This window comes from Diospyros lotus, chromosome 14 (genome assembly GCF_014633365.1).
Source record: "Diospyros lotus cultivar Yz01 chromosome 14, ASM1463336v1, whole genome shotgun sequence".
Classification (NCBI taxonomy): domain Eukaryota; kingdom Viridiplantae; phylum Streptophyta; class Magnoliopsida; order Ericales; family Ebenaceae; genus Diospyros; species Diospyros lotus.
Window position 1 is genome coordinate 14,459,318 of NC_068351.1, and position 13,639 is coordinate 14,472,956.

General features: G+C 36.4%; 1 protein-coding gene across 1 annotated transcript; it reads left to right on the plus strand.

The window, feature by feature from the left end:
- The first annotated feature begins 744 nt into the window (after positions 1-744).
- Positions 745-4,593, plus strand: LOC127789742 (tyrosine-sulfated glycopeptide receptor 1-like). Its single transcript, XM_052318695.1, has one exon. The coding sequence runs from the start codon at positions 1,077-1,079 to the stop codon at positions 4,323-4,325; it is 3,249 nt and encodes a 1,082-aa protein (XP_052174655.1). The 5' UTR covers positions 745-1,076; the 3' UTR covers positions 4,326-4,593.
- The last annotated feature ends 9,046 nt before the right edge of the window (positions 4,594-13,639 follow it).

A 13,639-nucleotide genomic window follows, 5' to 3' on the forward strand; every position in this document is an offset into this window, starting at 1 on the left:
GGCAGTGGTAGCAGCCAAATTACAAATAATTCTGATGCTACTGGTGACCAACCTATTTTAAACTTATTTTTTTTTTATTTTTTAGGTTTCTTGGATCAGTTCACCAAAACTGCTAGAACTGGACGTAACCTGGACCGCCGCACTGGTCAAAATATTTCAACTCCTCCAGCAACTACCCGACACTAAATAATTAATGTTTATAATAATAATAATAATATGTTAGCAATGGCAGACCCTGGTAGAATTGGACTTTTTGCACAAAAACTAAATGTAGTGAAGTGTAACCGAAGCTAGCAGTGATTTATAAACTTATATATCAGTCACGGAAAACTCCTTTTTTAACGGTTAAGATACATAAAAAAATATACAACAACGTGAAATCCTCCGCGTTATATGAGTTAAAAAGAGTAGGTCGCATTTGTAGCAACACCTTGACATGACATGACACGGGCATGTTGACAAGAAGGACAAGGCCTAGATTAACTTAATACGCCCATTCCCAAAAGTCAATCCCAAAATCATAAGAAAACCAAACAGAAAATTGGAAAAGAATATATACTAACGAGTAACAACAACTCGGTGCATACGATCGACGTTAAGTGTACAAGCTACGCAAGTACATATATATGTTCAGTGTAATGGAAAATAAAAATAATAACAATATCCTGCAAAGATAGATAGAGGGGGGCAAGGTGGAGAGTTATCTCCGAGCTGACAGACATTACACGCTTGGCCCTGATTGGATCATCATCACAGTTTGCAACTAGGTGAGAAAGGTCCGCCTTCTAAGCCGCCCCCCAAAAGAACGAAAGTAAACGCTTTTTTCTGGATTCAGACCTCATATTTTCTGTTATTGCTCTATGTCGACATCACCCACTCTTCCCCCCCCCCCCCCCCCCCCCCCCCCCCCCACTCCTCTCTCTCTCTCTCTCTTAATGGCCAGATTTTGTAAACTACTAAACTGCACGAACTTGGAGGGCCAAAAGGAGTGGAGGTTATCAAACTGCACATGATTGAGTATTGCTGTATCTTGCCATCGTCAACTCTCTTCTTCTTCTTCTTCTTTCTCATTTGTAATGCCCAAAGATGTTAAAGATCCCGGCCGGCTTTACGGCCTCGCGAATAATCATCATCATCAGCAGCACAGAATAGCCATGCTTTGCCAATTCTTGGATGCCTTCTTGCTGACTAGTGTTGTGGTTCTCCCTTGCTTTGCCAATTCTGCATATGCTTCTTGCAACCAACTTGATCATGATTCTCTTATGCAGCTCTCCCTCAGTGTTCCCAGTCCATCAGCTCCTCTGAATTGGGCTTCTGGAGTGGACTGCTGCCTCTGGGAAGGCATTGCTTGTGATGGGAATGGTCGGGTGGCGCGCCTCTGGCTGCCCTCCAGAGGCCTTCAAGGGAGGATTTCGCCTGCTATCAGAAACCTCACCGGTCTGTCTCAGCTCAATCTCTCGTATAATTTGCTCTCCGGTCCCCTCCCAGATGGGTTCTTTATCTCTCTGAATCGACTTGAGATCATTGACTTGAGCTATAACCGCCTATCTGGACAACTGCCATCATCGGGTAACTTGCCCATTTCTGTCCACACAGTGAATTTGTCCAGCAATCTTTTTAGTCAGAAAATCCAGTCTTCATTTCTTCAAACAGCTTGGGATTTATTGGCTTTTAATGTCAGCAACAACAGCTTCAGTGGCCTGATCCCTTCGTATATCTGTCTCACTTCACCATCTGTCAAACTCCTAGATTTCTCCACTAATCACTTCAGTGGCCAGGTTCCTAGAGGATTTGGGGGCTGTTCTAAACTGGAGGTCCTGCGGGCAGGTTTCAATTTTCTTGAAGGACCTCTTCCCAATGACATCTACAAGGCTGGTACACTAGAAGAAATATCCTTACCTGCCAACAATCTCACTGGAAACATTGGTGATGAAGTAGTTAATCTGAAAAACCTCAGAAACCTTGAACTCTATGGTAACAATTTGACTGGTGAGATTCCCCAAGATATTGGGAAGCTCTCCAACTTGCAACAGCTGCTGCTGCACATCAATAACCTAGCAGGCACTCTGCCCCCATCACTTTTGAATTGCACCAATCTCAAGACCCTGAACTTAAGAGTGAACTCCTTCAAGAGTGAACTCTCTTCTCTTGATTTTTCCAATCTCTCTCAACTTAGCATACTGGACCTTGGGAACAATAAGTTCACAGGTGCCTTGCCAATAAGCCTTTTTTCATGCAAATCGCTAAAAGCAATTCGATTGGCAAGTAACCAGCTAAAGGGACAGATCTTGCCTGACATACGTGGATTACAATCACTGTCATTTCTCTCGCTTTCTTCGAATAACCTAACCAATTTCACAGGAGCAATCAAGATTCTCACAGGCTGCAAGAACCTCAGTACCATTCTCCTGTCGAAGAACTTTTATAATGAAGCCCTGTTAGCTGATGATAACATGGTGGATTCAGAAGGGTTTCAAAATCTCCAAGTTCTGGGGCTTGGTGGTTGCCGATTTACTGGTCAAATCCCAGCTTGGTTGGCCAAGCTTCAGAAGTTAGAGGTCCTAGACCTGTCTTACAATCAAATCACAGGTGCCATTCCAGGTTGGTTGGGAACTCTTCCAAACCTCTTCTATGCAGACTTGTCTAGTAACCTCCTCTGGGGAGACTTCCCTAATGAACTTACTCAGCTGCCAAGACTGGTATCCGGACAGGGTGATAATCCAATAAGTCGGAGTCATCTAGAGTTGCCTGTTTTTGTTCAACCAAACAATGCTTCTAATCTGCAATACTACAATCAGTTAGCCAATCTCCCACCAGCAATATACTTGAGAAACAATAGCCTCAGTGGAAACATTCCTGTTGAGATTGGCCAACTGAAATTTATTCACGTTCTAGATCTCAGTATGAACAACTTCTCCGGCAACATTCCGGTTCAAGTATCCAATCTGACTAATTTGGAAAAACTTGACCTTTCTGGAAACAATCTCTCTGGTGAAATTCCAGCTTCACTGACAAGTCTACATTTCTTGTCCTCATTCAGCATTGCTAATAACAAACTTCAAGGAGCAATACCAACAGGAGGTCAGTTTGATACTTTTTCAATCTCAAGCTTTGAGGGGAATGCAGGGTTGTGCGGTTCAGTTCTTCACCAGCCCTGTTCCAGTCAGACACAGTCTTTCCATCCCTCTCCACCTAATAAAATCCAAAAAAAGAAAATCATTATTGGAGTCATCCTTGGCATCAGTTTTGGCATTGGCTTTACTCTCACCATGCTAGCGTTGTGGATATTATCCAAGAGGAGGATCCTCCGAAGAAGTAACCCTAACAAAATGGATTTAGATAGTTCCTTCAATTCCAATTCCGGAATATCTACTGAGCTTGGCAAGGATACAGGTCTGGTGAAAGTATTCCCAAATAATCCTGATGGAATCAAGAATCTTGCAATCTCCGACATTCTGAAAGCCACTGAGAATTTCAGCCAAGGAAATATTATTGGCTGTGGGGGTTTTGGACTGGTCTATAAAGCAACTTTAGACAATGGCACCAAGTTGGCTGTTAAGAAACTATCAGGAGAAATGGGTCTGATAGACAGGGAGTTCAAAGCAGAGGTAGAAGCTCTGTCAATGGCACAACACAAAAACTTGGTCTCCTTGCAGGGTTATTGCGTGCACAATGGCTGTCGATTACTGATATATTCCTATATGGAAAATGGAAGTCTTGATTATTGGTTGCATGAGAAGACTGATGGAGCAGCACAGCTTGACTGGCCAACTCGATTGAGGATTGCACAAGGAGCAAGTTGCGGTCTGGCTTACATGCACCAGATCTGTGAACCACATATAGTCCATCGTGATATAAAGTCCAGCAACATCCTCCTTGATGATAAATTTGAAGCACATGTTGCAGATTTCGGGTTGTCCCGATTGATTCTTCCATATCATACTCATGTCACCACTGAGCTGGTTGGAACTCTGGGTTACATTCCCCCGGAGTATGGTCAAGCGTGGATAGCCACATTGAGAGGGGACATGTATAGTTTTGGAGTAGTCATGCTGGAGCTGCTGACAGGGAAGAGACCAGTAGAGGTATTCAAACCAAAGGGGTCTAGAGAATTGGTTCTCTGGGTGCAGCAGATGAGGAGCGAGGGAAAACAAGATGAAGTCTTCGATATTCTCCTGAGAGGCAAGGCCTTTGAAGAAGAGATGCTCCAGGTGCTTGATGTAGCCTGCACGTGTGTCAACCAGAATCCTTTGAAGAGACCAACAATTACAGAAGTGGTTGAGTGGCTCCGCAATGTAGGGGCTAACAGGGAGCCATTAAAATGAGAAGGCACGGTAAGCATAGGTAATTTTGTGGATGTGTATATTGTTAGGCAAGTTCTAATGCATCAGTATCTTTCATAACTGGTTGCCTAAGCAGGTGGCCATTGTTTCTTTCACAATTTTTCTTTTACAGCAACGAGGGATCCTAGTATGAAGAGAAGGGTTGCACCAGAGCGATCAAACTCAACAGTAGAAATTTACAAACAAATCAAAAGTCAAAGGCATAAAATTCCAATCTTTTCTTAAGGAAAGTTAAATTATTCACTAGTAATGTATTTACTTTTAACTTGTACAAATCCAAGTCAGACTACAATCATAATCAAGTGCATAGATGGAATATCGTGTCCTTGTCAGCCAATAAGTCAGTGCAGATGTTTGACAATAGAGAGACACCTGAAATTTAGGGATGAGAAAATTTTGTGCTTTCTTTAACACTGCATATCATCCAATAAAACCTCATCTTTAAGAAGCATATAATGCCATTAGGACAAATAACCATGAGCTAACAATTTAATAGTTAGATTTAACATTAATGCACCTTTTATGATTTCTGGCAGATCCCACCAAGTGGGATTATGGTTTTTGATGGTTGTTGTTGTGTTATTGCGCCTTTATGATTTCTTCTGTTAATAGGACGTGAATATCCTAAAATCATATAGAGAAGTTAATTAAAAGGACAAATTTGAAACCTTCAATTAGCAGGAAAGAGCCCCAGCAGTAATACTTATGTGCTTCTGTATTCTTTCTACACCGCAACACATACGTAGTATAGACAAAAAAAAATGTTGTATCATATCCCTGCCCCGTGGCCCTATCTGCCCCAGCAATGGACTTACGTGTGCCCAAGTATCCAGTAGTATAGACATAAAAAAATGTTATGAAATGTTTGGGCATCTGTCGGACGCACATTTGGAAGTGTTCGACAAGTGTTGATGTCTGACAATAAAGAAAATTAGTAGAGATGCTCACTCCCCTTAGAGTTTAGCCTCATGATGGCCTTGCATCTTTCATCTTACAAAGAAATACAAGGGCTTTCACCATTGTCGAGTTACGTCATATGCGAGTGGCTTGTACCATGTTGATTGTTAGTCTTTGTCCCAAAGCTTGCTTATATCAGCTGGCACACATTATTTGGCACACACTGATATTGTGATGCCTAGGCTTGCTCAATTCAGCTGGTGCATTGCTTGAGGGAAGAGCATGTTGTTCGACATACATTGATATTGTGGGGTCATTGATGTTGGAACCAATAGGCATGGAGCAAGTGAGGCGAAGTGCTTCGTTGTATGACTAGCCTAACTTATCAGCCTATGCCTATGAGATTATGGCTACAGTTCTTTACTGATAAGGAAGAACAAATTACTAATTTATTCTATAGGAAAGAGTACTCACAAGTTAGAAACAAACAAAAAGAACATTCTAAGTAGTTTGCACATCTGAAATAAACGAGAAGAGGTTACTAGCTCCTAAATTTTGCTGCAGTGCCAGTGGGTTATCCAATGCATGCATAAAAGGGCTCACTGAGTCAAATGCATCAGTAGATTCCCAGCAATTTATTAGAGGCGTAAAGAGAACTATTATTAAGATGTAAACAAAGAGACTAAAGTTTCAGAAAACAAAAATTTCCGGACAGATTTTCTATATTGAACAGTGTATCTAATAATGTCGCTTTCGTTTCAAAACATAACCCCATCACCTAAGGGAAAAATTCAAAATGCCACCCTCATATCCTTCTAGATGAGTTTTTAGGGTAGAAATCTTGTTTGTAAAACGTTTGCCAAATGAAAAGTTTGAAGCACAATAAGCTCAAGCACAGGAACCCATAAAAAGAAATCCTTGGCAAGGCATTATAGCAGATTACCCAGTGTACACACATCCACATTCAAATTTGTGTTAATATAGAGGAGATGTTGACTCAGTTGATCACTCAGTTACTGTGATTAATGTGTTTGCGGAAAATGATGGAAAGTTGACTTGCGTATCTGGCAAATCCCCTAGTGGCGCATTTTCATGAACAGGTGGTGGGATAACCATATTGGGAGAAGATTTGTTAACAAACCAATCAATCTTTGAATCTCCAAATCCTGCAGTCATTCTGTATTCTTTTTATCAGCACCATCAGAACGCGTGCTGATGAATATGCGAACTTAGTTGGAATTGATTTGGTTGAGAGAGGGACATACGCACAACGAATGGGGATTAACCAAGCACCAGCAATCTTTTCAAAAGTCGCAGCATTTTGGAGAAGATTCCGAAGATGATACCCACTAAACATTGGAGAGTAACTCAATAGATACGCAGATCTTTTACCGATGGTTGAAACCAAGAGCCATCTTGAAGATCCCAACTTCATGAAACTATTTTCAAGAATTCACATCATTACCTGGTTTGATTATTTTTATACATCATCTTATTGGTATTTTTTAACAAAAATATCTCTTATTTAATGTAGTGAAGCGTCGTGAGACGATAAGGCGCGATGAGTATTTTTATCATTTTACATGTATTGTGTAACTCAATGTGTAGTTTAAGACGTACCAATAGAATTTTTTTATTTTCATACTTGATTGTCAATAGATGAAGATAAAACATAAATAATATAAAAAACTCGTAATTTCTTTGTTATTAATTACAAGCTACTTGTGTGTGTGTGTGTGTGTTGATTGTCCAACTTTAATGATTGGTATAATTTCATAATCCGAAATAGAGAGAAGATAGAGAATAGAGTGAGAAGGAAAAGAAAAAAATAACAACTTACCTCAAATTAAATTACCTGCCAGTGACAATCAAACCATTCGATTGAACCTTATCAATGGGGTTTGACTCACATAGCATTTAACCTTTTTTGGCAAATTAAACCACCCTCCTTGAGACATAAAGAAAGATTCGAGAGAGATGAGAGATGGAGATACAGAGAGAGATAATTAGATAGCCATGCAAATAGAGCTGATGTTGAAAAGGTGGGAGAATAATAGAGTGAAAAAGAGATGAAAGAGAAGTTTTTAATATTTAATTAGACTTAACTCTTGTTCTTTGCTCTTGTCGTCTTTTTTTGACCGAAACGATCATTAATGTTATCAATTTTGTGTCTCGTTAAATTAGTTTTCTTGACAATGTGTATTTTTGGGTGACACTATAGAATCTTCATAAAAAATTTATAATTTCACTTTATTTTTATCCTAATTAAACCTTCTTATATTAAAAAATAATGAACCCATTTATTAAATCCTCACAACAACCCTTATAATTGTTAATTATATTAATAATCACTCAACTTTATATTCTGTTATTGTTTAATCACTGAATTTTGAAATGTTATCTATTAGTCACTAATATTTCAAAACTGTTATTGTTTAATCACTGAACTTTAAAATGTTACATGCTAGTCATTAATATTTCAAAATTGTTTTTTACCCATCACTCGTTAGTCACTGAACTTTAAGTTCACGAGTGACGGATGAAAAACAGTTTTAAAATATTAGTGACTAATAAGTAACATTTTAAAGTTCAGTCACTAAGTAGTAACAATTTTGAAATATCAGTGACTAACAGGTAATATTTCAAAATTCAGTGACTAAACAGTAATAGAATACAAAATTGAGTGATTATTGGTGTAATTAACCCACCCTTATAACCTTATCATCAAATAAGAATTAGATTTGATTTTTGTGAAGAAAAACCCATGGTCAAGAACGTCATTTTTATAGTCAAGATTGACCCTTCGAGTGCTTATATCCTTCAATCTCTATCATTTTTCCTTTCTCTTTCATCCCTAGGTTAGATAGTAGGATTTGGCACCGACACTGGCAATGCAGCAAAACAAGTTGTGCAACTTGCAGACTTTTCAAAAATTACAATTCCACCCCTCTATTTTTGATCTCTTATATTCTTGCCCTTTTATGTCACAACCTTAGCTTCCCCTCATAATCCAAAATCTTACTTATACCTCAATGATTTTTAATAAATTTTATCATCACCCTTAAAATTTTAAAATAATTTCTTAGGTCCAAAAACTTTTAGAACTATACTTTTGCCTAAAACACCCTTAAATCATAAGAAATTGTCATTAAGCCCCATTTTGTTATTCTAAAATAATAAATTCTTATTTCTCAAATTATCTTAAAAACCCTAAGTGTTACTTAGCTGCCCTTGGACACTATAGAACTTCCCAATACATGTCTTCTCTTTAGCTTGTTGAGACTTTTTGTTGATCCATTAGGTGATCGGTTGGCTCGCAAATTTATTTTGTATTTCCAGTGTTATTTAGATTTTTTGAGATTTTATTTGTTTATCATACTCTATAAAGTTTTATTTTTAAATTAAAACATCTGAAATATTAATATTACACTCAGAAGAAATATTGTTTACTGTCAAAACACTTGAGGATTATTTTTCCTAACTTATGTAAGTTAGCTGAACACAAACTAACGATTTTATTTGATTCTAATGACTATGGCATAAAGAATATAAGTTAATCATACTGGGCCAATTAAAAATTAAAAAAGACTAATTAACAACTCTAGAGAGATTCCACATATGACTCCATGTATTATCCCATCTCAATGTGTTAAAAAATGAAATATAACTTATTTTTGCAACAATATAGATTAAGCAAGAAAATCAATTTTCAAGATTAAGCTCTCTTAAATATTGTTTTCCAAATTAAGGTGAGAATAATTTGCATTTGAATAAAGAGATTTCTTTTCTTTTTATAATTACTAGATGAAATTTTATTAAATTAGAAAAGAACATCTCCAAAGGGGACCAAAAAAGCATTAATCCCCGTATTATAGAAGCACCCACAAAAACAAACTAGCAAACAAAAACACAGCCACCTAGCATGGAAGACCTTTCCATACATCCACAAGTTTTCCCAAATTTGGTCTTATTTCCTAAGTCCCTTGTTATAGGAAAAAGCTAATAACAAAAGACTCAATCATTTACTCGAAGCAAATGTAAATACAACACTGGAAGTATCAAATTTACATTACTTTGCAAAACCATATGCATTAGACCACTGTACCCTATATTTGGCATCAAGACTTTTCCTAGAAAACCAAAGCTTAGGTTACATGGATAGACCCCAACTTGATCATTAAACCCTTCTCTAAACCAATGATAGAAGGATAAGGCCAAAAAGAATCGCCCAACACTACCCTCAAGAATAAAACACCTAGATTACCAAAACACATATTAAAAAACCACAACCAAACCACCATATTTGGGTCACCAACCATAATGAACCTAGTTATAGTTGAGTCGAAATAAACAGGCACCAAAATCGCCAAAAAACCAAAGCAAACATACTCCTTTGTAAATGCCAAGATCTACTCTTACATTTTTCCTACATCCAAGCCATGAAGTCCTTTAATCTCTTTACCACATTTCTTAAGACATTTACTATTGTGATTCCTTCTCAATTTAATGTATGCTAAAATCTTACCAACTTTAAAGGGCTCAAGCAAACCTCTATGTTGTGTAATGTTTCCCTAACCTCCATGGATTAGAAGAGCTCTTTGTTGAGTTGAGCCAACCAATCACATTCAATGAGTTCGATTCCAAAATAATAGGATAATTTCTTACAACGTTGGACTCCACAGAAAGATTCAAAGCTTTAAGCACCACCAATAATTTCATTTCATTGAATTCCAAAATACCCTTTGTACATGAGAATACACACAAATGAACCTTTATAATTCCTCGATACACCCCAAATCCCAAATTTCCCTAGCTTACCCAATGTTGCCCCAACAATTTTCCACTTGTGGTCTTAGCTATTTATACCTACCCTAGTGTTAAGAGTGAATAAATTGCCCTTCCCACAACCGGGGGGGGGGAGCTCACTTTAAACTTGCATTCAGTTATGTAGTCATATTAGGGTTCTTCTTGAATCCATCATAAGGTTTATCTTTTTGTTTTTAAAAATCATGTCATTATGTTCCAACCAAAATGAACAAATAATACAAAAGAAACCTGTACTAATAGCCAACAAGCCGCATTGCTCCCCAGAAGTCCCATAGTGAATCAGGGCATACCCAAGATAACCCTCACCACTTGAAGACATGTATCAGATCTACCAAGAAATAACACACAACTATGGAAAAGATGATTAGAATCCTCATCTGTAGTGTTGTTATTAGAGGAAAAAATGCCCTTTCTGATAATTTCTCCCTCTTTATTCAACTTCCCAAGCATAGCCAACCAAACCCTAATTATGATTATTATAGAAGCAAAATTTTCCCAAAAATATTTCAAGGAATTAACCAAATAACAACATTAAAAGACTAACAATTCTCAAGTGAACTGCATAAGGAATTAACTGAAAACCTACCATATGAGTAGAGTGACTCTATACCAATTGATTTGGTACACTTTTTTTAATGACTAATATAGGTTTGATCACGTCCCATAAATCTTTAGCCAAGAGCTGCTGCCATTGAAGAAAAGGCCTCCGCCACCGAAGCTTTCAAACCCATGAACCCCATTTGCTTAATAAAACACCCTTTTTTCCAATGAAATTTTAACAATATTTGGAATCGAGACTTGAAATTGAAATTGCAATCCCTAGCCCAAATATCCTCCCAAAAATTTGTGGAAGTCTCATCTCCCACAAGAAATCTGGTGCTGAAGAGTAATATTGATCACAAACAACCTTGTCTCCACAACTCCCTTGCCCAATATCTTTCCAAAGAAGCCATTAATTAGGCAATGCTTCCATCAATTCCAACACCAACAGATTCTTACCACCATTATCACCTAAGGAGCAAATAACCTTTTCCCATCAACGCCCCTTTGCATTGAATCCATCACCAAATCCACTTAAACAATAGAACTCTATTTATATGAACCATTGAACCCACCCCGGCCCAAAGCCCCTCATAGATTTAACTTTAATTACCCAACTCTAATCTATGAGGGAGGGCCCTATTCTTATTGCTTTCTTCTACCCTTCCCAAAAGAACTTTCTTTGAATTTTGATAATCTCCTTAATAATGCCTTTTTGTAACTATTTTTTTAGTTCAAATTCAGGGTGGAGTTAAGTCCAAATTTAAATCTTTCCAACAATTATATAACCTAAAAATGAAATTGCAATTTTAAATTCTAAATAACATATGATAAGATCAAATAACTCAATTTAATCACAACCTTAAATAATCGTCTTTGTTTTATACAAAAAAAAAAAAAATCATAGAACAAAGTTTCTTTTATCTACAATATTCTTTTTATGGTAATGCTAGTAATAGTTAAGATGCAATAAGTGCACATTATTTATTATTTTCAGACAAAATGTATTTTTTATATTTTGTTTTCAGCTTTTGAAAAATTCTATTAATTAATTAAATTTTTTAAAATTTGATACATCTATCATTTATCAATCATATTGCTTGAATGCTGAAAATAAAGTGTAACAAATATACATAGTTTGAAAATAAGATGTTGCATCTTAATCATTGTTTTGAGGGTAATGGTTAGCATTACCCTATTTTTATTAGTCTAAATAATAACATTATAATAAAAAGGTTAAAATCCACTAAGCTCCCTTAAAGTTTATGACTTGGGACACCTAACTATCTTATAGTTTTATTTTTGACTGAAAATCTCCTTAGACATAATTTTTCAACCCAAAAGAATTTAGGACTTATATGCCCAAAAAAAATGACTATAATGTCCCAATTACATACAATTCTATTTTTACAAATCAATTAATTATAAAAATACCATCTTACCTTAAGTGGAGGAAATGGCTCCAATTGATGATTTGGGACGGAAAAAACAAAAAAAAAAAAAAAAAAGAAGCAAGAAAATGTAACCACTAATCTAGAAAAAATGTACAAAAAAATATAACCATTAACCTTAATTTCTTATACCCAAATATATTTCAATTTATCTCCCCAAAAGTGCAAAACAATCTTCAGTTCATCTTTCTTTAATTTAGTAAACATCGATCCTTCAATCTTGGTCGTCAACTTCTAATTTAACTTTTTTTTTTCATCGTAGTCAGTAAGTTTCAGGTTTATTGAACTTTTTTTATTTGTTAGGTTGTAATTTGATGTCTGCCCATCTTGCATGAATTGAGTTTTGCATGAATTTTTGCTCTTATGGTTCTCATTCGCATGAAATCTAGTGTAAAATATATAAATGTTTCTTATTATTTTGGACCCAACTTGACAACATTATCCTATTGACCAGTTTTCATGGATTCAAAAAGGTTCACACTTGCAATTCGATATGGTGGGTATTTTGGGCTACATCTAGTATTAAAATATGTTGGGGGAAAGACATATAATGTATATATAATGTTGACCCAAACTTTAGGTTCTCTTTTGATCTAGTTGGTGTGATGAATGAGTTGGGTTATGATTAACAAATGCTTCATATCTAATTTTGTTGATGGATTTATTCTGCTAAATAATGATATGATGGTGAAGGATATGTCTGTTAAGCACCCTAAAACTAGCACAACCTACATGTTTGTTGAACAGAATTTGTTTATGGTGAATGATGGCATAGGACTATAAAATAATGTTGGTCAAGTTGGGAATGAGGGTGGTGACAATGAGAGGGTGTAGACACTAATGAGGATGAGGGTGGTATGGTGCAAAATATAGATATTGTTGTAGTGCAAATTGAGGAATAAGGAGTTAATGATATGGAAGATAACAAGGGTCAAGGAAATGAAGAAGATGATAGTAATTCAGATGAAACCTATGTGCCTAATTCTAAAGAGGGAAAATTTAACTTTGATGATAACCTTGTGAACTTCACAGATGAGGATAGGTTCAATTACACTTGTGAGCCATTTGATGTAGTTGCAATAGAAGAATTAGAAATACAACCTAATGAATCTAGTATCTCTGAAGTTGAGAATTCAAAAGAGGTGGTTGAGATGATTCACAGAGATGATTTCTTTTGAAAGTGGAATGGGTTAGAAGAAAGGAGTGTAAAGTGATCCAGAATCACTTCATAGTGTAAGTGAAGCGAAGTATGAAATAGGTGACACAGAGAGATAGAGCATAGAATGGTTTAACGAAGCGGCAGATATGGAAAATTCCATATTACATGTTAGTTTAGGCTTTTTATCAGTTCAAGTATTTAGGAAGGCATTGAGATAACATGCTATTGAAAGGGGCTTCGAACTAAGGTTTACAAAAAATGAATCTAATAGTCTCATCCTATTGTAAGAAGAAATGTGGTCGAAGGGTTCATGCTAGTTTCTATAAGAAAACAATAGCTTTCTGAAAAAAAGATGCTATATGGAATACCACATAAATATCATCGAAATTCAAGTACAAAACTGCTACATCTACATGGGTTGT